The 27942-nt window shown below is 46.1% G+C and overlaps 2 protein-coding genes across 7 annotated transcripts in view; one reads left to right on the top strand and one right to left on the bottom strand.

Moving 5' to 3' along the window:
• The first annotated feature begins 11405 nt into the window (after positions 1 to 11405).
• On the top strand, positions 11406 to 14098 carry LOC135397844 (AFG2-interacting ribosome maturation factor-like). 3 transcript variants are annotated; one of them, XM_064629401.1, is made up of 5 exons: positions 11485 to 11685; positions 11754 to 11870; positions 11951 to 12130; positions 12347 to 12462; positions 13926 to 14098. In XM_064629401.1, the coding sequence occupies exons 2-5, from the start codon at positions 11836 to 11838 to the stop codon at positions 13967 to 13969; spliced, it is 375 nt and encodes a 124-aa protein (XP_064485471.1). In that variant the 5' UTR covers positions 11485 to 11685; positions 11754 to 11835; the 3' UTR covers positions 13970 to 14098. The 3 variants fall into 3 exon arrangements, with proteins under 3 accessions (XP_064485465.1, XP_064485471.1, XP_064485457.1); XM_064629395.1 differs by having other exon boundaries at positions 11406 to 11870; positions 12350 to 12462; XM_064629387.1 differs by having other exon boundaries at positions 11485 to 11870.
• Positions 14099 to 19554: 5456 nt separating this feature from the next.
• Positions 19555 to 27942, bottom strand: part of LOC135377750 (lysophosphatidylcholine acyltransferase 1-like) — a 48840-nt gene continuing 40452 nt past the window's right edge. For 3 of the 4 annotated variants that reach the window (XM_064610396.1, XM_064610394.1, XM_064610397.1), the window contains exons 13-14: positions 26404 to 26542; positions 19555 to 26332 (exon numbers count right to left, since the gene is read on the bottom strand). In XM_064610396.1, coding sequence (XP_064466466.1) covers positions 26217 to 26332; positions 26404 to 26542 — 255 coding nt within the window. In that variant the 3' untranslated portion in view covers positions 19555 to 26216. The remainder of the gene's footprint in view (positions 26333 to 26403; positions 26543 to 27942) is intronic. The other variant, XM_064610395.1, reaches the window with a different exon arrangement.

Here is a 27942-nt window from a genome sequence, read left to right as displayed (position 1 = left end):
TCTGTGGATGCCTGCGAGTGCCTACCTGCGTGCCTTCCTGTGCCTGCTTTCTGCATGCTTGCCTGTCTGTCTGTATGTCTCCCTACCTGTGCCTCCCTGCCCGCCTACTACTACGTTGCCTGTGCCTGTTGTGCCTGCCAGCCTGCCTGTGCCTACCTGTACCTGCCTGTAGGTCCCTCCTGCCTGTGCCTCCCTGCCTGCCTTGCTCGCCTGCCTCCCCTGCCTATTCCTGCCTGCCTGCGTGGCTGCTGGTGTCTCGCAGGCCCGTGCCTGCTTCCTGACTGCCTCTGCCTTTCTGTGTCTGCTTCTGCTTGCCTGCCTGTAGAGTATCGCCTGTGGCGATGAAACTCCCCATTCTCCAAGGTCGCCAATAAAGTTGTTGTTTTTGCTTGCCTGCCTGTGCCTTCCTGCCTGTCTGCTGCTACGTTATCTGTGCCTGCTCTCCCCTCTGCCTTCCCGGCCTTGCGCCTCTCCTGTGCCTGTCTACTACTACGTTGTCTGTCCCTGCTCTGTCTTCCCTGTCCTGCGTCTGTCTTGTGCTTTCCCTGCTTTCCCTGCTTGCCCTGACTTGACCTTCTTTCCCTGTGACTGTCTGCCTTTCTGTGCCTGCTTCTGCCTGCCTGCCTCACCCTGCCAGTCTACCCTCTGCCTTCCATGCCCCCTTCCTGCCCTGTGCCTATCCTGTGCCTTCCTTGCCCTGCCCTGACCTTGCCTTCCCGTGCCTGCCTCCCCCCTCATCTGCCTGCCTTTCTCTGCCTTTCTGTCCCTGCCCTGCACATCCCTGTCTGCGCGTGTCTTTACCTGTCTGTAACTACCTGCCTGTGCCTGCCCGCCTGCGTGTGCTTCCCCCAGTGCCTGCTTCCCGTCTGCCTGCCTGCCTGCCTGTGCTTCCCAGTGGCTATCTGCCTGTCGCTGCTTGTGCCTTGCTTCGTGCCTGTGCCTGTCTATAGCTGTGCCTTCCTGCCTGCCTGTGCCTGCATGCTTGTGCCCACATAACCGTGTCTGCCTTTGTCTCCGTGTCTCCCTCCTCCCTGTCTCTGTCTTTCTGTGCCTGCCCTGCACTGCCCCGCCCGTGCCTGGGTGTTTGTCCCTGCCGCTGCCTTCCTGATTGCTTGCCTGTGCTTCTCTGCCTGCTTTCCTGTGCTTGGCTACAAGTGCGTGCCTATGCCCGTGGCTGCCTGTGCCCTGCATGCCTTGCCTGTGCCTCGTCCCTGCCTTGCCCTGCCTTTGTGTGCCGGCCAACCTGCCTGTCTGCTAGGCCTGCGCCTGTTTGTACCGATAAGCTTGTACCTGTCTGCCTTCTGCCTGTACCGGACTGTACGTGCCTGCCTTCCATGTGCTTGCTTCCTGCTCTGCCCTGCGCCTCTCCTGTCCTGTACCTGTCCTGTGCTTGCACTGTGTCTCCTGCCCTCCCTGTGCCTGCCTTGCTTGCTGCACCTACCTTTGCCTGCTGCACCTCCCTGTGCCTGCCTGCTCTCCCTGCCTGTACCTGCTTGTCTGTGGCAGCCTGCCTACCTGCCTGCCTGTGGATGCTTGTGCCTGCCTCCCTGTGCCGGACTACTACTACGTTGCTTGTGCCTACTTTCCTCTGGTGCCTGCCTTGCCCGCCTTCCCTGCCGACCACGCCATGGCCGAGCGGGTTAAGACGTCTGTGCTGTCTAAGGTTTTCCCTGGGCTTTCCGAAGACTTTCCAAACGAATGTCGCACAGTTCGCCCTGAAGTCAGCCCAGGGGGCATAGTAACCCCCTGTCCCCCACTCCTTCCTGCTGTCCTCTCTCCATCTGTCCACATCGGTACCCCGCTCATAGCCACAGTTGCTTCGCGGCGCTAACACGGAATCAAAAACATTCTTTCCTGCCTGCGCTGCCTTACTGTACCTGCCCATGCCTGCCTGTGTTTTTCTGTGCCTGGCTGTCTGTGCCTCCCTGAGCCTGTTGTGTCTACCTCCCTTCCTGCTTGCTTGTGCCTGCCCTGTGCCTTCTCTACCCTGCGCCGGCCCTTCCTTGTGCCTACTCTGCCCTCCCGGTGACCCTTGCCAGCCCTTGCCTGCCCTGCCCACCCCTGCCCTGTGCCTGCCCTGCTCTGCACCTGCCCTGTGCCCACCCTGCGCCTACCCTGTGCCCGCATTGCCTTCACCTGATCTTGCCTTCCTGTGCCAGCCTGACTGTGCATGCTTGTGCCCATATGCTTTGCCTGTCTTCTACCTGTACCGGCTTTTGCTTCCCTGTGCCTGCCTCCTGCCTGTGTCGGCCTCCTGCCTGCCTGGCCTGCCTGGTGTCTGCCCTTTCTCAGCCTTTCTGTACCTGTCTGCACTGCCTTGCCTGTGCCTGCTTCTGTCTGTCTGGCTGTCTACTACTACGTTGCCTGTGCATGCTTCCTGCCTCCTGTGTCTGCCTGCTTGTGCCGTGCTTGCATGCCTGTGTCTGCTAGTCTGCCTACCTTCCTGTGCATATCTGCTTGCCTATGCCTGCCTATGCCTGCTTGTGTTTTCCTGTGCCTGAGTGCTGTGTCTGTTGTGTGTGTCTGCCTGCCTCCCTGCTTGCACCTGTCCATGCCTACCCTGCCCGGCCTGTGCATGTCTGCTTCCAGCCTTGTGCCTGCCATTGCCTGCGTTTGCCTCCCTGCCTACCTGTGTACGCTGCTTGTGCCTGCATGTACCTAATTGTCTCAGGCTCAGTGCCTCCCTGTGCCCGCCCTGCCTGCCTTACCCTGCATTACTGTGCCCGTTTGTCTGCCTCTGTCTGCTAATCTGCCAGACTGCTTGACTAGATGCCTGCCCGTGGTTGCATGTTTGTACCTCTCTACCTGTGCCCTCTGTGCATATCTGGCTGCGCCTGTCCTGCTTGCCTGTGCCGGCCTGCCTCCCAACCAGCCTGTCTGGCCCGCGTGTGCCTGTTGTGTCTGCCTACTTGTGTGTCTGTCTGTCCTGTACCTACCCTGCGCTACTGCCGTGCATTTGCCACCTATCTGTCGTGCTCTACAGATGACTTGTCGTAAACAACGAGAATTAGCCGAGGCAGGCCAACAAATATGGACGACACAACCTTGTAAGCCTCGAACGGCCAGAAATCAACGAATTAAGCAACTCAACGAGATCGAAATATTGGATATCTGACCAGAAATCAGAAGTCCTAGGTTCGATGCCTGCTCTTGCCTGCCCTGCGCCTGTCCTCTGCCTGCCCTGCCCTTGCCGTCCTTTGCCTGCAAGCCTGCCTGTGCGTACATGCTTGTGCTCATATGCATGTGCCTGCCTTCGACATGTACCGGCCTGTCTCTGCGTGCGCCTGCCCTTCCCTTCTTGTGCCTGCCTGCCTGCCCGTGCCTGCCTCTGCCAGCACGCTTGTCCCCGCATGACTGTGCCTGCCTGCTTTCCTGTGTCTACCCTGTCCTCTGCCTGCCCTACGCTGCCCTGCCCTGTCACTGACTCGTGCCTGCCCTCTACCTAGACTTTCCTGCACGTGCCTGCCTCCCTGCCTGTGTCTGTCTGTACGCCTGCCTCTGCCTGTGCCTTTCTGTACCTGTCCTGCCCTGCTCTGGCTGTGCCTACCTGTGCCTCCCTGCTTTCTACCTGCCTTTGTCTGTTTGTGCCGTGCCTGGCTTGCCTTACTGTGCCTACTTGCATACACGTGTCTGCTAGCTTGCCTGCCTGCTTGCCTGTGCCTGCTTCTATTTTCCTGTGCCTGCATGCTTGTGCTCGCATGCCTGCCAAGCCATTCGCTTGCCCTGCCCTGTGCCTGCCCTGCCTTGCTTTCCTGTGTCTGCCTGCATTCCTGTGCATGCTTCATTGTCTCTGCCTTTCTGTGCCTGCCCTACACTGCCCTGCCTATACCTGTCTCTGCCTGCGCGTGCCTTCCAACTTGTGACGGTCTGCTTGTCTACAACTACGTTGTCTGTGCCTGCCTGTGCCTGTAGCTGCCTGCCTTGCCCACCTGCCTGCCTGCCTGTGTCTGCCCTGCCCTGCCTTCACCTGACCTTGCCTTCCTGCGCCTCAATGCTTGCCCCCCATGTTTTGCCTGCCTTTTACCTGTACCGGCCTTTGCCAGCCTGCCTGTCTGTGCCTACTTCGTGCTGACGTGTCTGCCTGCCTGCTTTCTGCATGTCTCCTGTGCCTGCCTGTGCCTGCCTGCCCTGCCCCGCATTACTGCACCTGCTAGTCTGCCTCCCGGCCAGTGCCTGCCTTCTGCCTGTGTCCTACCCTGTGCCCACTCAACCTTGCTTCCTGCCTCCTGTGTCAGTCTGCCTGACTGCCTGCCCCTTTCTGTGCCTGCCCTGCATGTCTGCTTCCCTTTGCCTGCTGTTCCTGCCTGTGCCTCCCTGCCTGCCTATTACTACATTGCTTGTGCCTGTCTGTGCCTGCCTGCCTTGCCTTACTGTGCCTGCTTGCCTGTCTGTGTCTACTAGTCTGCCTTCCTGTCTGTGCCTGCCTGCCTGTGTTTTCCTGTATATGCCTTCTGCCTGTGCCCTACCCTTCCCAGCCCCGTGCCTCCCTTACCCTGTGCTTACCTTGCCCTGCTTCCTGCCTGTGCCTACCTTGTCTGCTTCCCTTTGCCTGTCTGTGCCTCCCTGCCTGTCCTGCCTTACTGAGCTTGTTTTCCTGCCTGCCTGCCTTTGACTATCTGCCTGCCTGTGTCTGTTGTGTCTGCTTGCTTGCCTGCCCTACCCTACGCGTACCCTGTGCCTGTTCTTTGCATACCTTGACCTGCCCTGACCTTGCCTCCCTGTGCGTACATGCTTGTGCCCACATGCATGTGCCTGTCTTCTATCTGTACTGGCCTGTGCCTGCCTGTCTCTGTCTTTTTGTACCTGCCCTCCACTCCCTGTGCCTGGCTCGGCCTGCCTACCTGTGCCGGTCTGCCTGTGGCTGCCTGAATTTCCCGCCTGCTTGTACCTGCCTTTCCCACCTGCCTGCCTATGCCTTCTTATGTCTGCCCTGCCCTGCTTGTGCCTCCCTGTGTATGCCTGCCTGCTTTCTGCCTGCCTCCTGTGCCTGCCTTACTGTACCGACTTGCCGGCCTGCTTGCCTGTGCCTACCTGTGTTTTCCTGTGCATGCATGCCTGTGCCCTACCGTGCCCTACCCTGTGCGCCTTCAGGCGCTTTATAACGACACCTCGATGATTGTCCTAGCTTCACGCGTTCGCGAAATAGACTGCCCGCAAGGTACGTGTGCCCCTATATTTCCGTCTCTCTCGCACGCGCCCGCACCAATGACCTTGTTAGCTAGAACCATACACGTGTAAGCTATCTGGATTTAGCCGGTTGGTTGCTATCGGTTTATTACTCACCAAGTTATCGCGTCATGAAATTCGGCATAATTTCGTTGCATCGTAAATTTTGACCTGGCTAACAAACCGAACTTACAGACGTTTTCACGTCAGTCATCTGTGCGGTGTCGTCTTTCCGTGTGCCCACGCTCAGGCTTTTGCAGGTGTTGCAACCAGTTTTATCTCGGCTAGCCACTCCCTGGCCCATGCGCTGGTCTGGTGTGTGCGTGGAGAGGGCCGGGTTCGGATATCTTTTTTTAATTATATTACCAATACAATTTGGTATGGGGATACAGACAAAGCTGCAGAGCTGCAGCTTGACGAGGTCTGACCCCTATGCACTTGACATATCATTGCATACAGTGTACGAAACAATAAAAATATCAGAGCACAGTGCCTTGAAAAATGTACAACAAAAGCCATGTAGACACACGCACACGCACACAAACTCGATACCCTAGTGAATATTCAGGGCCTTTATGGAACGAATGGAAAGGCAGGTAATGTTAACGTTGCTCGGACATAAAGATTTATATGTCGTGGAAGATTACAGTGAACCCTCGTTAATAGGACCCCCGATAATGTGACATACTCACTTTATGACCGTTTTTCTTGGGAACCGTTCCGCCGCCATGTAAATCCATCTCGTTAGTATGACAATCCGCTTATCCGACTATGACTGAGACTTTTGTCACAAGTAGGGTCAAACATGGGTATTCTCATTATTATGACCACGTCACATGACCCCCAGAGTAGCCCCAGGGAGAGGCTACGCACATACCTCAGGCAGAGGGTGACAGTTGAAGTAGGGCGCCAAGGTTTGGGATGACTCCTGATGTTGTTGACCTCAAGGGTTTTCATAAGTCAGCGCCATCTAGTTTAAGGCGAGCCAACTACACTCCGGCAGCGCGCGTCCGCCATATTTTGGGCAAGGATGGAAGCATTGCCCGCGCGCGGACAGTACGGCTCTGTTTGAACCGCGCGTCTGGGGTGATCTTTTGTCGTGCGCCGCCAGGGACTTGGTCTGCTTTCTCATCAAAGCATCGCTCTTTTCATGAGTTGTTCGTCCATCTGCATTTGTAATGTCAGTCTGTTGTTGCGTGCTCTTCTGCAGTCAGCGTGGCATGAGAGACGCCGAAGGAAACAAGGCGTGTGCACAAACTGTTTGGCGGCTAAAGTTCACATGATACATGGTTTTCCAAATAGCTATCGTCAGAAGCGTTCTGTTGCCATTCTAATGGCGAACTATAAATACCTCGCAGGCGAAAGCATAGAACATATAGTAGGATAGTAGGAAGCATCGAAAGCATGCAACACAGTAAGGTCCCACATTCAAAACACGCGACTGGTCTTGAAATGTGCATAAGAAACACAATACAGCATGCAAAAATATGGTGTACCGTATCTGAAAGTCGACAAAGCAACGTGGATGGAAGTTGAATCCGTATATGACACGCATACTGTTCTCGCTAGCCATACGTGTGTCGGCCAGACGTGCCAGATGAACTCATATGTTCACAAAAGGGGTCCACACGTCTTTGGGAAAACCCACCTGGTATGTTCGTCAAGTCTCTCGACCACTGACTTCTCGTTCGCCATCGCGCGCTCGCTTACCATACACGGCACCACATGTACGGCGTGCCCAAGATATGGCCGAATGTCGTCTGCTAGAAGGTGGCCAGACCGGACTGCCAAAGCACTGTAGTGCTTAAAACAGCAGTGACCCCGAGACCAGGTCACAGCTAGTGTGCTGCTGCTGTCGTGCACCTAAGAATGGCTGGAACGAGGTCAGCGAGGTCAACGAGGTCTCTGAGGTCAGCGGATTGTGGGTTTCTCGTTAGTATGGCAATAGACCTTTTTGTAAACAAATGACGTAATAATGTTCGACAGCGCCACGAGTTTGGTAGAGTTGAACTACGTTCAAAGCTAGTGGCGAACACTAGCATCTGCGAACACTGGCATCGGCGACCACTAGCATCGGCGAACACTGTCGTCTTGAGGGGATTATGATGGTCTCTGAGAGGGACGCGACCTCGGTCCTACTTTCTTTCAGCGAACAATTGCTCATTCGTGGAACCCAGCTTTCCCCTTCCGATCTGGTTTGGTTTCGGTCTGTCTACCAACGTCATGATGACGTTTGTCGGGTAGAGGTTTATTCGCTTTATGACCAAAATCTGCGGGAACGGTGGTTGTCATAACGAGGGTTGCAATCATCCGTGAACCATAATTGATTCGTGCACACGGCGTAAAGTAAGGCTCTTTATAGCGTAGCGAGGCTGGCGTAAGGTGGGTGAAGTTGGCCCTCGAGTATTACCTGAACGATGAATTGGACTGTACAATTCAGAGCCCAAGGCCTCGAGATGTTGTGAAAATTCGGGGAGCAGATGCCGACAACTTAGTGTCAAAGCGCTATATGTCACGAACAATTCGGTAGACATACCACAAGTTTCGGGAGGCGCATCCCGAAGTCAATATGAGCCTGACAAAGTTCTATTCCCTTCGCCCGTCACATGTCTCTATAGGCCCCTATAGGGAAGAGTGCGTTTGCACTTACTGTGCCAACTACGACTTATGTCTGAATGCACTGAATCTTGTCTCCGACAAGTGTTTTACGCTTGAGGACCTCAAATCATTGTGCTTGTGCCCAACGCAAACAAGAGAATGCAAACTGGGTAGGTGCACATCGTGTCCAGGTGGGAGTGCATTGACGGCAGAATCTTTGCAGATGTGCGCCGATGCCGAGGAGGTCGAGGTCGTCATATGGGAATCAAGCACACTTAAGAACATGCATTGATCAATTTATCCATCTTCTGAGAAAGTGGCTAGCCCGCTACGAGCTCATGACTACGTGCGCAACATTCAACGGAATGCGATACGTAGTGAGAAGACATTCTCAGATACTAAAAGGGTTGTCCTCCACTTTGACTATGCGGAAAATTGGACGGTCGTTCTTCCTTCTGCAATACAGGGTTACCATTGGAAGAAAGACCAAATAACAGTATTCACTTGCGTGGTGAACCATTTGTCCGGTTCCCGATGCTACGCCGTTGTGTCGGACGACATGCGTCATGACACTGCGCTAACGCTTCTGGCCATCAGAACTATTGATGAACACATGGATGAAGTCGGACATTTGTACGTGGTATGTACGTATGTGTCAGATGGGGCTGCAGCACACTTTAAAAATAGATACCAGTTTCACGAGCTGCAGAGCAGCCCCCATGTCATCAAATGTCTGTTCAGCGCGCCTGGCCACGGGAAGAATGCCTGCGACGGGGTCGGCGGAGTGGTCAAGCATCATGCTTCACTACACAATCTCCGTTCGCCCCCAGGAGAAGCCATTCAGACTGCAGAAGATCTTGTGCGCAAACTAACGCCGAGGTTACCGAACGTTACGCTGCTGCATGTGCCACGTGAGGATGCAGAAGCGTTCAGAGAAATGAAAAAGGAGAGCGAGTGGTCCGCTGTGCGTCCTGTTCCCAGACTGCGATCGTCATACACCTGGGCAAGAGTTGGTGGTGTCGTACGTTGCGAATAGCTCTAATTGCGGCAGTCTTTTGGGACAGATTCAATATAAAAAAAAAAAAAAACATTCAATGCCGCCTGGGACTGGTGTTTATCGTAAGCGGTTGGTGCTGGGGCTTCCACTGTAAGAGTGCAACAATAAATATATGTTTGCAGTAACTATCCTTGATCGATCCTTGGGTGCACGTCAACCAATCTTATCAGCCCGTAATGCCATACCCTTCAGCAAGAAGAAGAAGAAAAGAAAAAAAAGAGCACCATTGTGAATACCATTCTCCGGCACTTAGAATTAAAAGCGACCACGGTGCGGAAAAAGATTTTCCGCGCCCTGAAGAAATAAAATAAGCAGAAATTTTATTTTATAATATCGAAGAGCGGTGTCCAAGGTATGTCTCCACAAAATATAAACAAAATTGAAGATGGCCTTTTTGAGAAAAACGGTCCTGAAAACAGCGATTTTCTGGCACCCCTTCGCAATTACTGCGTAACTGTGGACGGATGCCTGAAGGTATGATAACGCGCTATATACTAAACGAAAGAGTAAAAAAAGCCCTTTCATCTCATATAAGTTCATCTCATATTCGAAAATTACAGGACCACATAAGAAATTGGCAAAGTTGCGCTACGAACGTCCTCGGAGGCGTTTTCGCGATTTTTTTTTTTTTTCGAAATGTTTTTGGGATTTGCCACCGAATTTAATTGTCTTAAGCAAATCTTTACCACCCATTCTGCCAGTGAAAAAAAAATTGCTTTCAGAAGAAAGCAGCCGTTCGGAGGATCCAGCGCGCAAATTTGGAAAAGCTGGAACTGCAAAAATCGCGCTCATTTACTTGGAGCCTCGCCGACAGAGAACGAAATATCGCAGAGACCTGCGACTAGGCTTGTTTTGTTTCTTTTTGAATTAGGAATTACATTTATTTTTTCTTTAAGAAAATATAAAAATCTCACCGGCGCCCCTTGGTCGATTATAAATGAAACTACCCACCTCGCAGGCCACCAGCGCTTGCGTACGCTTGTGAACGGCTTACGCGTTTACGCCCTCGCGCCGCTGACGCCGCCGCAACCGGTGGCAAAAACCGGCTCGACGCCGCCGCCGGTCAAAGTGGCATCGGCGCACAGGTCTACCCAGTGGGTCTACCAGGGTAGACCTGTACGTGCGCCGATGCCACTACTATATTATCTCTATGCGCTAGGCAGTCGACTAACCGGGGTATTGGAACGCAGCCATAGAGATCAGTGGTCTACCCTGAGCAACCCTGAGGATGGAAGAGCCCGGTAGCCATGTTTTGAAAGGGCTACCGAAAAGCAGTGTTGCCACACGCAAAAAATATTTATCTGTAGATCCGAGTCCGCAAAATCTGTAGATCGAGCTAAAAATCTGTAGCCACTCAAAACTCAGTCACTTGAACGTTTTGCCTTCGAATCTGGAATGTCTGCCTGCGTCTCTAAATTAGTGGAAGAGCAGGGACTTATTTCGTTCCACTGCTGCTGAAGACCACAGCCGGAATTTCTTGCTGCGGCGCACTGCCGTTGGAACTTTCGGTTTCGGTTTGCGATGTCGCGTTTTTTGTGATTGCAGCGGACTTAAGTGTCTGCTACAATCACAAAAAAAGTGTCACTGCACGTAGATTTTAATACTTTGACATGTGTATTCACATCAGCTGTGGCGCTCCAATGCAAGAATAACCGATCGCGTGTAGTAGGAACATTTCTCTCGCTCGTTCCACCATCGCAGTGATGAGCAAGGATCACAATGGACCACAAAAACAATAAAGCTCAATATATTATTTCCACAGGCATAGTGAAAGCGTACATGCGTGACGTGTGTGCATACGTGTGTGTGACGTACATGCGTGTCTGTGTTTGTCGTTTTTTGTCCCCTAGTCTCGGGTTTTTAAGTTATGGATCTATACCACCAGCTCGCTTGCTACCTCTCTATCCTCTCGTTGTGAATTATAAACGTTTGGTTTCACTTCAAAGCCAGCCAAGTCAAGTCTGTGAGGCAAACTGGTAACGCGCACATACTCAAGAGGTGGTGGTGCTGGTGAAAGAGCTCGCCAAATATTCAAGAAAACTGATTTAATGTTCAGGCTCGCCAATGGTTCGCTCGCTGAAGACGTCCTTCTCCTCCGGCGAGCCTCTCCTCCAGTTTCGTGAGCGACGGATCAAATCCTTGTCAATGGCGAAGGCAAAGCAGCTTGACCCAACAGCATGTGTTTTGTATGCAGGAGGCCAGTTGTGGCGGTGGTTGAGAGGCTGTTTCTTTGATTCGTTTTCATCAAATTAACTGCAGAAAATATTCTAAAAAATAGTCGGACAAACACTCATTCCCGCGTTCTGCTGACGTTTTTCATCGTTGTCGTTTTGTGCACTGATGCGAAACACGTACTGCGTCGAGTGATCCATTCATTGTACCAAAAATCATGAGATTTCCATAAATCTCTGTAGATCTGTAGATTTTTCAAAAAGTAGGTAGATCTCATGATAAATCTGTAGGTGTGGCAACACTGCCGAAAAGATAGGACTAGAGCTATTTAGTGACTCTATGTAGATAGGACTACCGGTAGAATGTGTAATGAATTACGAAAAAAAACTTACATTATGAGAAGCCACATTTAAACATGGCTTTCTTGTGACTTGTTGATTTCTTTTCTAGACGTAGTATTTCCAGTCTACAAAGTTGGCGGCGCTGTTGTACTATCTGACGTCATTTGTTTGCAAACAGGGGCAGGTCTATGGCAAATACACGTGCTTAGAAGATGCAGTCAGTGTTCGTTGGAATTGGAATATTCATACTTGAAAGCATTTGCTATGGGGGATTTAACACACCCTCTCGACAGACATTTTCGACAGGTATTTAATGTAATAGAACAAATGCAAGGTGGGACTTGGAAGAAGGTAATGGAAGGTTCTCATGTGCACTTGGCTGAGCTTTCAACGTTGATGGAGATATTCTCGAACTGTAGTGTTGCAAATATAAACAGTACAAAGACTGCGTCGAGGTTTCCAGATGTCAAGGATAGAATTCTCCGTAAGGTGACAGATGAAATGACTGATAAGAAAGCAGCGCTAGCGAACCTTCTGTAAGTTTTATTAAGCAAACTGTTTGTTGGATGCAAACTTCAACAGTAATTCCTAAACAGAAGGGTGTTCCGTATTTCAGTAACGCTTTAAGGAGAAGCCACACCTCCGTCAGCAACGCTTGTCAACAGGCTCTGCAAGCTTATTGTCAAGCGTCAGAGAAGCTCTCTGTAATTGATGTTTGCCAACGAACTGAACTTTACCCTTCGATTGCCGATATGATAGAATGGCTTTCTAAAATCGACCAGCAATTCAGCAACAAGTATCCTTTTCGTTGCGTCTTGTTCTAGCTCCTATATATTTCTACAGCAAATGCTTTAGACAAACTGGAACAAATTTACCGGCAATTTACAAATGCACATCCTGCTGGACAATGGAGCAGGCAGCTGTGTGCATAAACTTATGCATTCTCTTGTTATTGTATTTCATTTCATTGTGTAGTGTGTAAGGAAAATTTTTTCTTCCTTAGCACATCAAGTATATTTGCTAAGGAATTTTTGCTCGAGAACCTGCAATTCAGTCAGGACCTCGGACCTGAAAAGTTTGTCGGTGAATGGAAGAAGGAAGATAGCACTGTTATCATGTATCTCAACGGTGAGTCAGTAAGGCTCAGGACCATTAGTGCCAGTTAGCACTTGAACCGAGATTAGACTTCCCTAAACCTGGTGTTAATCATCACCCCTGTATTACCAACAGCTCAATGTGTGCTGTTTAACGGGAAACCTCACTATCCCGCATTGGTGAAACAGGGTTGACAACTAACATCAAGTTCAGGGAAGTCTGATCTCGGTTCAAGCGTTGATTGGTGTTGGTGAAATCGGGCCAAGTATTCTAAAGATTTATAAACGGGTCACTCTGTGCTACGTGTGCCGACACTATTGTTTGGCTATATCATATTTTTCTCCTGGTTGTTTTGTGAATAGAGGGTAGCATCTGGTAAACATGGATAAAATGTCTGACAGTGGCGTAATACTTTTGCTGTGGTCTGCAGCTACCGTATGTAGAAAATGCTTCCCTAGCATTCTACAACACAAATATTGCAAAGCAGAACACACAACTTCACAATACAAAAGCCGCAGCTAGTGCAAGCATTGAAACGCCTACAACACGGAAAGCCCCTGGTACCGTGTATTGGCTATACATTGGTAAAACTGGTTTAACATTGCGTTGATTTTGCAGACTTGTGACCTGTACTGGGTGAAAGTAGTGTGCTGCTGCAGGAGAGCTTGAATTACATGAAGTATTCAGTTACAAATATTCAAGTGCCTACTTGTATTGGGTCACTCTACAAAACTCAAGAGGGTCAGGAAACATTTAAATATGTGTTCTAACAGTAAGTGTGATATAGATGCCTATAAGGTACCACAATTTTGTGGATGACTGAGGGCAACTTTTTTTTCTTACAAAACTTTCATGTAATGATATGGTGCACTAGCATTTCTATGCTTTTACGACACTAGCATCTTGCACCCAGTGGTGGATCCAAGGGGGGGGGGGGGGGGATGCCCCCCCCAAACGTCAGTTTATACATTGGATTTCCCCCTCCCCCACTACGTGCACCAACAAAGAAACACCCCCCCCCCCCCAAACAAAAAAAACAGAGGGTCTGGATCCGCCCCTGCTTGCACCACCATGTTATACAGGGTGTTCAAAATTAAGCTTTCACGAGTGCTACGCAAACACAGCGATGGCAGGAAACCGGATGATAACGTTACGCTACCTGTGTAAGAAACAGGTGCTGCTAATTATGTAGCACCTGTTTCTTACTCAAGGAACAGAAAAAGTAGCACCAGTTTTCTTTTGTTCGCCTATTTATAAAGTGCTAGTGAAAGCTTAATTTTGAACACCCTGTATAGTACACAAACTTCAAAATTTGTGTGCACACAAAGGAAGAGGAAAATCCTTTGGGGAGCCTTCAATGGCATAGGACAAACTTGTGCAGTTATGATGCATTGCTCAAGGTAGTACCAGACAGCAAAATAATTTTACCCTTTTGTTGTAAACTTTGAATTTCTTGGACACTTTAGTAAAGTGTTGTTTTTTGTCATGTTCTTCAGAGGTGCTGTGGGCATTGAAATTCTTCATGACTGCCAAAGCGTGAAAGACTTCGTCATTACACCCAAGCTTCTATCAAACAATGTCATCCGTGCATAGTTGTTAATAACATTATAGTCATGGTTTATGTTGCGCAAGATACCACACAATAAAATCAGGAAGGCAGTCAACCTGAGTGTGTTGTTGTTTTTCCTTTTCTTGTATAACTATTCCTGCATAGGGCCCACTGCAAACGGGATATGGACTATGGAACAAAAACACAGACTTTTTTCAATTTTAAACACACATACTCGCACATATGTTATACAAACCTTTGCCTTAATGAAATAAAAAGTAAAATTGAGGTGCACTTGCGGGTCAGGTGCGCTTGAGGTGCACTTGCAGGCCATATTTATATTTTATCTGTATACATTTCCATAGTAGCCTTAGTGGTGAAACAGTTGAAACAGCCATCCTTAATTTTTTAGCACAAGTGCACTTCCCTGGGAACAAGCCTACTTTAGAAGTTTGCCATAACCACATGAGTATTAGAGCATTCACCATGTGCTGTATTGGAGCACATTGACATGATGTCTACGAGCCTGGAAAACCGGGAACTGTCAGGGAATTTTGATGCGACTGAATAAGTCAGGGAAGTTGCCAAAAAGCAGCTGAAGTCGGGGAAAATCGCAGACAAGTGCCGTGACGGTATGCAGCAAATTGCAAGTGGCGATCAGTGCAGTTGAGCGATCAGGCTGCAGCAACGTTGCCGTGGGTAGCATTTCACCAATACGACAAGTTCAGATGCAGAAAACCAGGGCAGCCTCATCAAAAAGTGACCTTTAGCAAAAAAAGACAAGGGTTATAAATGAGGCTTAGTACGACGTCTCCCTACTGCAGGAAAGAAAATTGGTCCTCTTGAGAGGGGGGGGGGGGGAGTCATAGAAAACAGAGTGAAGTCTGCCTGCACTCATAAAGTGGCAAGTTTCACTCTGTTATGGAAAGGGGTGGGGAGGAGGTGGGAAAGGAAGGAAAAGCAAGATAGTGGATGGGGAATGCATCATGATAGTTCCACGCTGGCTGCGAAGGCTAGCAGCTCGTCCCGAGCTGCTCTACTGCAAAGTGCCGACCCTTGGGGATGGAGGATGTCTTCAAATGTGTCTCTGGGAAGGTTCAGGGCTTTGTACTTGTGCAGCATCGCTTCTCTGGCGGTCTTGTGGTCGGGGCAATGCATCATGACGTGCTTGAGGTCCCCAAAAACGGAACAGGAGCCGCAGTGTGGAGAGGGAGCGAAACCCATCTTGTGCAGGAGTGCTGATGTTAGCACGGACTTTGTCCTTAATCTGGGAAGCAGAACCGCCTGTCTCCTCTTCATGTCTCTTGTCGGCAGAGGTTTCTGGAAGATTGCCGCTGCGGGGATGGCAGCAAGCCGGACCCTCTGAATGTGCCTTGAAAATCACATTCTGTTGCTGTTGGGATCATGCAGCGCCGACATGTTTGGCAGTTCAGTGTGGGCAGCAGCACCGACAGAATCAGCCTTTTCATTCCCATCTATTCCGACGTGTGAAGGGATCCACTGGAATTTCACACTGGACCCCTGTTCTTTTAAGAGCCTGAAGCTGCCTACAATCTTGAGCGTGCTGGTGTCCTCCTGACGGCATTCAGTAGTAACGAGAAACGTGTATTTATTCTGTTTGTTTGAATTCAATAAATGATCTGTATCATTCAATGAAAGGTTTTTTTTCAATTCCATGTAAGTGCCGCGAAGCAACTGTGGCTATGAGCGGCATACAGATGTAGACAGATGGAGAGAGGACAGCAGGAAGGAGTGGGAGACTGGGGGTTAGTATGCGTCCTGGGCCAGCTTCAGGGACTGTGCTGACATTCATCTGGAAAGTCTTCGGAAAACCTCTGACAGCACAGCTGGTGGTAGGATTCGAACCCACCACCTCCCAGTCTTCAGTACGACCTTGGATACCACCATCGAGCGGATGCCTTAACCCGTTCAGCCATGCCGCTGGTCAATGGATGATCTGTTCTATGAGTGATCTGTATCAAAACACAGGAGAGGGCACTAGAGGTGGGCATCCTCACGAGGGCAGATGAGGGTGAGGGCACCCTCACCCTAATCTGCCCTCGTGAGGATGGTTGTTGGTGGTAGCCAAGGTCGTGCTGAAGACTGGGAGGTGGTGGGAGAGTGCCCCCACCCTCACCTCACGCACATTGAGGTGAGGAAAAATTCCCAGAAGGGAGATTGAGGTAAGGTGAGGAAAATGTTTCGAGGAAGAGGTTGAGTTGAGGTGGGGAAATTTTTCGACAAGGGCATTAAGGTGAGGTGTGGAAAATGTTTCTACAATGATGTTGAGGTTAGGTGAGGAAAAATGCTTTCTTGCATTGCTTGCACCGTTTGGAGATGTGGAGCGGCTATTTTCAAGAGCGGGATTGCTTAAAAGGGCACAGAGAGCCAGTTTGTCTACAGTGAAACCCGCGTATATTGACGGTAATCGCGAATTCCATCTATATGGGATACATCGTTAAGCGAGGGATGACGTAAATAGCGCGTCCCCGAAAAGTCGCGCGTCACCCCGCGTGTAGCAAAAGAAAAGAATAAGATGCTAAAAAAACGCGAAGCTGTGTGGCATCGCACTGGCTTGGGAAAGCAGCGATCAGAACTCGTGGAGGGAACCAGGGAACATAGCAGGACAACTTCTGGCGACACTACACGTCACTATTCCGCAAGTCGGCTTCACCTAACGCCTGTGTGCTTTAGGTGAAGCTCGCTTTAGAACACTGTCGCGCAACTCGCGGGTGGAAAGCATGTGCCAGGGATGGGCAGTATTTAAATACATTGTAATTAAAATACTATTTAAAATATAAATACATGTATTTATATTTTGTATTTAAATACAGACTTGAAAAATGTATTTATAATTATATTTAAATACAAATTTTCGGGTATTTATTCTTGTAAATACTTGATAAATACTCTTAAATACAGAATATACTGACTCATATCTTAAAGTTGCCCTGCATTTGACCTTTCGGGAAGAAGGGCGAGTTTGGGGCGCAATTATGCCAGGTTTGCGCTAGCATGCGCATGCGACAAACCATTTTAGATGGCGAGTTTTCCACTGTTGTTGCGGACAACGGTCGTGACTACCCGATTACATTGTTCTACGAAGCATCTTCGTCAAATTTAATACAAGCATTTGTTCATCGGCACCTGTGGAGATGCTGTTCTCCTTTGCGAATCTGATTGTACGGCCGAACAGAAGATGCCTAAAAGAAGCAGTCGTTGAGAAATTTCTAATATTAAAATCGCCATTATAATCTAACAAATAAATGCTATTCTTTCTTGCTGATTTGTCCTTATGATCATAATTGTTTCTGTAATTCCAGATGACATCTTCCTCACAGTATTTATGGTAGTAGTTACGGTATTTAAATACCATATTTATATTTTGTATTTAAATACTCATGTTAAAAACTATTTATGAAGAGTATTTAAATACCCCTGTCAACAAAGTATTTTGTATTTATATTTAAATACTCAAAAAATGTATTTATGCCCATCCCTGGCATGTGCTAGGCCTTTTGAATCATCTCGCGAATTTGAGCAGCATTGGCCAAATACGGAGACAAAAAGGCGTTACCACCTACCTCTTTCACTGACAGTATTGGAAAATGAACAGTCGCTGTCCATTTTCTTGCCTCAATTTTTATTTTGGTTTAATTCTTTTGATGTGAATTTCGGATTATACGAATTTTTTCCGCTACCCCGTGATATTCGTATCATCGAGATTCTATTGCATCTTATCGTGGCGATTTTCGCCGCGAGGTTACGCGCACGGGACAGCGTCCAACATCGTTATACGAGTACTCGGAACCGCGGTCTCCATCGATATACGCGGGTCGCTTCCCCATAGAAACAATGTATATTTTGACGGTAAAGTCCTGAACAATCGTTTTACGAGGGATATCGTTATACGCGATATCGCTATCCGCGGGTTTTACTGTATTACCAAGGTAGCAGAAATGCTTTAGTACCATGAGCACAGGATCTCTGCACTAAAATGAGGCCGCTGTAATCCCGTTAGTTTCAAACTTTCAGTTGAGTCGGATACATGATAGATATGTCAGATGAGATACATGTGCAAGTGAATATAGCTTATGTGTACTTAATATGTATTTAGTTTAGATTTCAATACAGTTAAACTAGTCAGTTGAGTCAGATACATGAACAAGTCAATACAGTTTGTGTGCTTTGTGCGTATAGATTTCAATAAAGCTAAACTAGTCACTTTGTAACCAGATGCGTTTCACATGATACTTGGAATTATAGTACACATGACAACCAATTACCTTACCAGAGAATGATGTAAAAAATACACAACACATGCTTTTAGTGCAATATGTGCACACACTGGCATATATTCGATATTGCCAGTTTTTTTTTTATTACCACAAGAAAATATAAGTTATATAGGTTAATAAGTCAAGACAACTCACTTACCCGCCTACCTGATAGCTTCAAAACAAGGGTCTTCGAAGACAAGGTCCCCGAAGTCTCCAGCTACAAATGAATACGACTGCTACTTAAATAATACTGATCAATAATATAAAGTTATAACAGACAAAAATGCAAGATGTACAAGTAAATTAGAAGTTTAGCTGCCCATCATCCTGCAAACGACCTTCGCAGCGCCATTATCATTCTCGCTTGAGATACTCATTAAAAGAAATTCCTGTTTTGCCACTATGAAAAACAAACAGCTCAAAACTGCTCGGTTTGTGCAACTTCTCTACCCAAGTACCCAACGTCCTATTTTTACTGATTGTACATGTAGTGGATACTTGATGAATGAAGGACGAACCAAGCAAGGTAATGAATCTTAATAGTGGGTACTTGTATCTTCTTGTCAGGAATCAACCAATGAAGCAGTAAAAAGCCAACTATGACACATAACCTACACCTACCAACTGCTAAGAGAAATAGCAATTGTGAAGTGAAAACTTTTTACGGAAACAGGTTAAGGTGAGACGAGGCAAAAAATTATGAAACAAGTAGGTTGAGGTGAGAAAAAGTGAAGATATTTTAGAAAGAAGGTCGGGGTGAGCAAAATACTTTAGAGAGAAGGTGAGGTGAGGAAAAATGTTCTGGAAAATGTTGAGGAGGGGTGAGGTGAATATTTTTCAACAAAAAATTGAGGTGAGGAAAATTTTTAAGGAATATGGTGAGGTGAGGCGATGAAAAATTCCCCCTAAACTAAGGTGTGGTGAGGAAAAAGTTCCAAGAAAAAAAAGAGGTAAGGTGAGGAAAAACATCTGGGACGAAAACTGAGGCGAGTTGCCCACCTCCTGCAGGCACGTAGTTCCCTTTTTCTTTTGTTCTTGAATTCGCTTGAAATAGGCAGTTAAAACCTGGAAAAGTCAGGGAATTTGAAGGCTACACAATTTGAAGGTAGACACCCTGATCGAATACAATGCATGCAGCCGTAACCAGGAAAAATTCACTGTATGACTGTGAAAGTTCACTGTATGTAATAAAATGCAGGATTACAATAAACTGTCTACACTGTATTTCACTGCCTCAAGTTCCTAATATTCTCTACTCACTGCATGTGGCTGCATAGAGGGAAATAGGAGGCTGTATGAGGTAAATATACAAACTGTAGACATTTTTTATTCAAAATTTAATGAAGAATGTTTACAAAGACAGTTGCCGTTCACAACAGATGGTATACAATAATCATAGGCTATGTGATAACTGTTTTGGTTCGACTTACATTGCAGCATTCCACTCATACAATTAACACAGCACTAGTGACATCAGACAGAAGGTGAGCAATGTAGTGTGCATAATACACATATACACGACATGCATGCATGCATTGCTAAAAATCGTTGGTGATATCGATGACATAATTGCTGGTAAAATAAAGCTGGAACAGTTCCTTTCTTTGCGTAGAAAATCCCTGAGAGTAGATTTACACCATGTTTTTCTGAGAGTTGTATGCAAGAAAAGAGTGGTGAGCCATTTAACCGTGGAAATTTTGCCCAAATTTTATACAAATATTGTTAAAGTGTGAACACAATGTCTGATCATTACTGCATCAGACTGGGCTGAAAGTGCGGGGAGAAGAATACAGTGAAAACTGGTTATAACTATTCTCAATGCAATCTGGATTATACTTCCCAGAATACAGAGGCGTATCTAGGTTGCTGCAAGTGCGGACACTTGCCCTGGGCACCACCTGAGCAGAGGCACACATATATGATGGGAAGAAATGAAATCAAAAGAGTGAGGCTGCCACACTTTATGGGATTGAACCTGTAGACGAGGGGCCTAGTGAACTGAACTCCTGATCTCATACTAGCAGTGATTGAACAGCACCACAATGGACTGTGAAGTTTGACAAGTGTGCTAGGAGAGCAATCCAGTTTCAAGTGCAACAGTTCAAATGCAGTTTTCATCACCAGCTGTGAGATATGATTCAACAGGTTAAAACTAAACCTTTCACATTTGAGGGCCTCCATGGGTCAAGGCAGACTCTGTGATCTGGCTTTCATGAGCATAGAAAGAGAATTTTGATCACACCTTAGACCAGTTTGTTGCAGTGAAAGCAAGGACGGTTAAGTTGCAATGTAGAGTAGCTAGGTAATTTTACCATATGCGTTCACTGATTCTTAATTATGTTTTAGATTGATATATTGATTGATAATATTATTTACAAGCTTGATTTGTATTTTTTTTTTTTTGTATGATGATATTATAACGTCACCTAATCAACAGGTGTCCGATGCTTTGACAGGGGAGCAATTTCACTGCTTGCCGTGGGCACTGTTCTCCCTGGATATGCCACTACCAGAATATCTCTCAGGGGTATATTAGAAAAGAAAAATACAATGGGCACAGCATGTCTCTGGGAGCTGGCAAAAAGGCACCCAGTAAAAACACTCCATATTTGTATCTAACAAGGTAAACACAAAAGTGATCAGGAAGCTGTTTCCCACAACCGGTGACAGCCACTCACACTTTTAAACATAAAATAAGAAAGCTCACTGCTGTCTCTACTAAAATCTGTAGCTTACACTACATATTATGAGCTGGACTGGTCCCAAACGCTCAGATCCTGCCATTGTATACTGTAACTGCCAACAGTACACAGCATCTTTTATAGTACGTTAGGCAGTCAGTTCTATAAGCCGTATTTCAGTAAATGTTCTCAGACACTCCAGCAAGCCTGTGAATAGCACCCACAGATTGACTAACGCTGACACTACAGATCTCCACAACTAAATCCGTAAGGCTGGGCAAGAGCTTACTGTTGGTAAATATTTAAGTTTTCTGTGATAGATTATATTAACAAATACAGGAGCAGCTATCCTGAAGTTTTGTGCTAGTTTTGGAAAATAAATCAGACAAACAAACATGTATGCTGTTGTGATGAGTGGGTCAAGTGATGGCAGTGATGATCAGCCAACTTGGCAAATTGGGATGTGTGGTTTACATTTCTTTAAAACAAAAAGATGACAGGTGATAGACACCATTTACCCATTCACTGCAATGTTCCATAAACGCACAAATTTTCACCCTTCTTTAAATATGAATACCACAGTTTCACAAGCTGGCAACTTGCAAGTAAACTCTAGGAGATTTAGATCACGACTATCTCCGTTCCTTTGCTCAATGACCGTTGGCACGCCCATAGAATAAGCTTGGAGAATTCCGCTGCCATATCATGTGTGGCAATTACTATTATGGTCCTGAGAAAATTCGTCGATTATGTAAAGTATGTAATGGGATATCTTAAAGAAGTCATTGAACTGTGATTGTTCTACCAGTTTTCACTGTAGTTTTGGGAAAGGCACAGACATACATACAGGGGCGGATTTAGGGGGGGGTTCCGGATGTCCCGACCCCCTCCCCTCAATTTCAGTCATTACATAGAGTATCAATTGACCTTGGTAGTATAACAGCATGCTTTCCAAGGCAGGCCCCAAATTCATAATAAAAATAATTCCATACCAAAGGCACAAACAACCTTCCTCGACCATTTAACATTCTTATGGTGATGTTTAATTGAATAGAAGTTGAGGGCAATCAAATACACTGCTGCAAACAAATCATTTTGAATCATACAGATGCCAGACTTTGGTAACCAGTCAATAATATGGAGTCACTGATGTCATTGGGGGTGCAAGCCTAATCAAATGCTGAGAATGCAGTTCCAATATTTTGAAAGATAAATATTGTCAGTAGTTAAGTACATGTAGTTACACTATTTAGTAGTAGTCTAAAATATAGTTAGAAACTAGTTGTGGGAACATAGTTAAACAAATATATAGTTTCTCGGACCCCCGAAGCAGGTCCACACTTAGGTAGCACATGGGTTCATACGTTTGTCACTGGATGTTGCACCTTGCATGGGCGCCTCAAGTGTGGCATGATGTTAGAACGCAAGTTGTTACATTGACCCTATTTCCATATCGCATCCTGACTCGTCAATACCTACAGCCATGCAATGTGAGCACACATAGGTGCCTAGCGAAGTCTCTCCCAAGCTGTAAGTAGCTCTGGGCCTTGTCGTACTCAAGAACACGCCTAATGCCCCGCCAGACCGTTGGATAGATTTTTTGAAAGCATGGTTATCTTGCATGCATATTATTTTTTATTATTTTTCACTAATAAGCAAGAAAGGAAATGCAGGTACACATTAACGGTGTATGGAGAAGCGCTGTGATAAAAAGAGCATGCAAAAGTATTGACTACGCTAACACTATCGTCCACTTTAAATGTGTAGGGTTTCCCAGGGTCATATACTAAAGTCACTGGATTGGGAAAATAACGCCATACTTTCCCGCCTCGACCTTGGAGCAACGATGGCGGCCGCAGCATGGGTTGGCATACTACAGCCGCCATTGTTGTTCCAAGGTCTTGGCAGCAAAGATCAGAGGATGGCGGCACTTTCTCCAATCCAGTGACTTTATCATATACCATATTTCTTGCGCTCTTCAAAGATACGACTAGTAGAGCAGACATGAAAACTTCAATTATGCATAGAGTGCTAAAGAATGTCAATTGTTCCAACTCCCAACTCTGCTTCAACAGACTGAGAAAAATTAAAAACCGCTCTCTTCCACGTGATGTTAACATGTAGGAGAAAACGCCCCGAAGGACAATGACTTCTTACTTCTCAGAGGCAAGCCCATAAGCTGCTTTTGAGAGATTTGAAAAAGCGTACCAATGTGTTGCACTTTTTCAGATCTTGCACGACAACCGTGATGAGAACAAAGATAAAGTCAACAGAAAAAATGAAGATTGTTAAAAAAGGACAATAAAATTGGTAAAGAATGAATTGGATAAAGAATTCAGGATAAAACGTAGAGCCTTTTCAGAAAAACTCTGTTCAAGAAAAGGTACTTGAGGCTGCACAAGGCAAAAATAGTTCTACAAATCAGCAGGAAGGAGTGCCAACTCTGGACATGGCGTAACGCGGGAAAAGACAAACACAAGGCGGCGACAGGACGAGTGCTCTCCTCCTTATGTTCGTCTTTTCTCGTATGTCATTTCCACAGTTATGTACCAACTAACCTATCAGAGAGCTAACTCTTCTACACTTAAGAAGCAAGTGCTGCTCACGGAAAATAAGAATAATAATCATACCCTGCACTGAAGCTTTAGGGGGCTTCAGATTAAGAAATAGGTTGCAACACAGAGTGACGTGATGGAAGACAAAAATGTTCAGGTTAGACGCAACAAATTAGTCACCGATCGAAAGGCGCACAGCAAATGGAGACACCTTGGACAGACCCCTGCCGCAGTAAGGCCCGATTTTCTCCAACCAGAAAAGTTTAGCAGAAAGCAGCGCTTAAAGTCACCCACTCACATTCAGTCCACTCTTCATTCACTTGTTGCGGTCAGTTTTCACACTTGTGTTTGGTGACATAGCAAAGAAGCTGTTGCCGAACAAAGGGCAACGTAAACTTGCCATGAATGGTTTACATCTACCTGAAGCAAAAGCCCTTAACAAATGGAGCGAGAAGTGTTGCGTGAGACGTGGAAAATGCAAAGGTGCCCTGGTTTAATGGAACAACACATACGATGTACGTGTCCACCATGACTACCTATCTGTTCGCACAAATGACCCGAGTTCCATATCGAAAGATACTCCCACGACTATTGTATCCGATTCTTTGAAGGAACTCGGGACCAAAGACAGGGCCAGACTGCCAAACCAAGAAGTGCTAGAGAGGTCAGTCCACCATCGACCCTTAATACCTGCACGAGCTTGCTGTCACAGAGCAGTAGAAGTTTACCTTTGTACGACAGCCAGAACTGTTCATGAGTTATGGCAACAACCCAAATACCTCTTCGATGCTTATCATCTTCAGGAACAGAGAATGCTAACAAAAATTGGGCACAAGCAATATCTGCTTCGTGGACAGCAATTTCCACGCTACTCTGAAGTTCTACATTGTACTGGCCCCCTATGAGAGAATGTGCGATAACTATTGTTTATTAACCCAGCATAAATCCGAAGAAGCATACACAAATCTATTTCATGCTATTGTGCATAAGTGTGAATCCCTGGAACCAAGTCCAGATCCCTACATCATAGTTATGGACTTTGAAAAAAGTGTAATGAATGCTGTTAAAGCAGTTCTTGGCGAACATGTCGATACCAGGGTCTGCTTCCTTACCTAACACAGAGAACCTACAAGAATATTCAACCGTTAGGACTGGCATTGTGCTACCAGCAAGAGGGAGAGTTTCCCCTTTTTGATGGAATGCTTTTCCTCCTACAGAGGATGTAAGAAGAAGTTTTAGACCGCTAAAAGCAACAGCACCAGGTGGCACATAAGAGCTTGTCGATTACTTTGACACCACCGATGTGAACTGAGTGGTCAGATCAACAGTAATTGCTACAGGAATCATGCTGAGGCAGGTACCTCCAGTTTCCCCCAGAGACATGAAACATGCACAATGTAACCCTGGTTGGTGGGCCAAGGGTTGGTGCATGGTGAGGCCCGGAACAGGAGGTTTGGTGAAATCATATGGCACTGCAACCCGTCCATGTGGCGAGCAATCTACGTACTGTGGACATACAAAATGGCTGTAGGGACAGTTACAGTGCAACCACACTTGTGGCATCCAGCAAGGTGTAGTAGCTCATGCTTATGTCACCGCAAAACAGTTACCGAATGTGAACATGGCATTCGTTTTTCTTATTTATCTCAAAAAGTAAGACGTTCTGGTGGATGTAATTTCTCGGGGGTCTTCTACACGTAACCCACAGTGAACTACAACTCCCTTCAATGATCACAGTTCCCCAGGCATAATTCTGTTCCTGTTCAAGTCAAATAAATAGGTAGGAGCTGTAAAGGTCAATTACAATACAGTGAGGTTACAAGTTTAGCGTGCACCTGTATTGTGCTCTCTTAGTTCAAGTATGGTAGAGTATACACCATATAACAATCGCGCACCGTAAGTAAATTGTTATGCAATACACCAGATTGGCCTGGTTCTTCTCACACAATACAAATGATCAAACATCACGTCAATGATACATCAGCAGCAAATATTCTACTAATACTGAAGATCTGCGTGCTGGAAGCTGCACTAAACATATATTCCCCTAAGTGCATATCAGTCCACTTGTAACTCCCCCACATGTCTTTAGCACATCTGTAGCATATCAATATATATTCCTACTATAAAAACTGCCAATACACATTACACAACAGAAAAGCCACAACCATCCAAGTGCTGCCCTACGTGCACAGCACGTTGCAGCTAAGTATCACGCTATTAAATGTCATACACAAGGGTGAAGTTTATGCCCATATATACACACTACATGCCATACATTTAGCCATTTGAGCTACATTAAAAACATGACAGAGAGGTGATAACATAAATTACAGTGCAATAAGTTACAGTATGATGCAGCAAAAAACATGGCACAGCCACTTTTATACATTACTAAAAATATCGCATATTTAATTGCATTTTTGCACCTAGAACAAATCTACTGGCATGGTATAACTAGAAAGTACAAATAATATGTTGGGAAAAGTCACACTGTACATGGAAACTGCATGGAAGTCACTGTCCCATATGACTTTGAGGTGTTGAAGGCGATTTCAAAATGCAAACTGCAGACAGTCATAGAGAAACTTACTTTTAACTGCATTTTTAAGAGACGGAACGGAGTCCAAAGAGAGAAAAGGACATTTGTAAAGATAGGAAGGCAGTTTAACTTACTTTTCAAACCCACACTGTCTCTGACTTTACTTCATTAGAAGTAATACTAGTCACGCTTTGTATGATCGTCATTCTCATCCTGATCTTCATCTATTGAAGGCTCATTAGGAGTAAAAGCTGCAGCCCACTGTGGCGTTTCCAAGACAAAGTTTCGAAAGTCATCTGTGAGGAACAACTTGTGTTATGTTAAGTGAAATTGTGTCCTATTTGGCCAAACAAACTCTTCTACTCACCCAGATAAACCTTCTCAGCAGACTCTGTATCAAGCTTTTCAAACAGAGGGAGTGAGACAGACTTCGGTACTTCTAGGAGCATCCAGGCCAACTGCACAAAATCCTCCAGTCCAATGCCATCTCCTCCATTGCAGAATGTCTAAATGTTGAATGATTCAGGTATAATTCACATTAACAAATTATAACGAGTCTATAAGCACAATTGTAAGGTGCCAGGATGCACCTGCAAAGTAAAATGCCGACTTGCAGTATACACCAATTCAAGAGGCACTCGGATCCGTTTGAACTTTTTTTTTTAGTAGCATACCAAATATTAAATTACAAGTTTGATCAAACAATTGTCCAAGAATATCCAAATATTTTCAATACCATTTCAGCAAGATATTTTCAGATATTTTAAGTAAAGCAGTGCAGTAAATTATTTATTTAGATATAAAACATTTGCACGCACTTCAAATTCTGCTGGCCACATAAATTGCTTAGTCGGCCCCAATAGGTTGCCAACATGAATGGGGGTTATTCTCTTTGGCACATAAAGAGTGCATAATTTCAGTATCGGATGAATTCCACAGCAAAATCTGGCAACAGATATATGAAAGTACATGCCGTAAAGAAGGTTGATTATTGAATTTCAGGTAAGTAGTGTTTGTTTCTTTACTCCGTGTTAGCGCCGTGAAGCAACTGTGGCTATAAGCGGCATACAGACATGGACAGATGGAGAGAGGACAGCAGCAAGGAGTGGGGCACAGGGGGTTAGTATGCGTCCTGGGTCAACTTCAGGGGGAACTGTGCCCACATCAGTCTAGAAAGACTTCGGAAAACCCAGGAAAAACCTCAGACAGCACAGCTGGTGCCAGGATTTGAACCCGTTCCACCTCCCAGTCTCAGCATGGAAAGCGGTCATCCTAACCACTATGCTACGGGAGCTGGTATAATTAATTAGTGTTAGTGCAAAGAATGTTTGCCTGATTGTATTAGTACCTTCATGTAAAAACAGCCTCTAAGCTGCTTTCATAGCTCTTTTATAAAAATCTGTATTGAATAAAAACAAAGACCCCATATACCAATGAACTGAATATCTACAATATTTGCAGTTGTAACATAACTAATTAAACTATGCATCTTTGTTTTATATAAAGGCTGTCTTTCAATATGTGGCACATAGTACTTGGCATGTACACACTCACATATGAGACTCGCACGTATTCCAGACTGCAATTTTGGAAGAACAACATAAAAAGCATGGGCAAAAAATATTGCATAATATAGCTGACATATCGACATAATGTAAGTTACTTTACTGCTATTCTGTTGCATTTCTTACTTTATTTTTTAAGTAAGTGAATGTATTGAAGACTATACATAGGGTCTGACTTTTTTGGGTGAAACCCGATTGCGCCCGACTGTTGCCTCCCGAATCAGTTTCGAACCAGTTAGGGTTAAACCCAATTTCTCCCCAAAATCTAATCACGTATTACATTGTATCATGTACACGATTTAGTAGCAATATGTGCACACATCTGATGAAAACATTATCTG

The sequence above is a fragment of the Ornithodoros turicata genome, chromosome 1, assembly GCF_037126465.1.
Source record: "Ornithodoros turicata isolate Travis chromosome 1, ASM3712646v1, whole genome shotgun sequence".
NCBI lineage: Eukaryota > Metazoa > Arthropoda > Arachnida > Ixodida > Argasidae > Ornithodoros > Ornithodoros turicata.
Note: the sequence above shows the minus strand (reverse complement) of the source record. Positions and strands in the feature narration are given on the sequence as shown.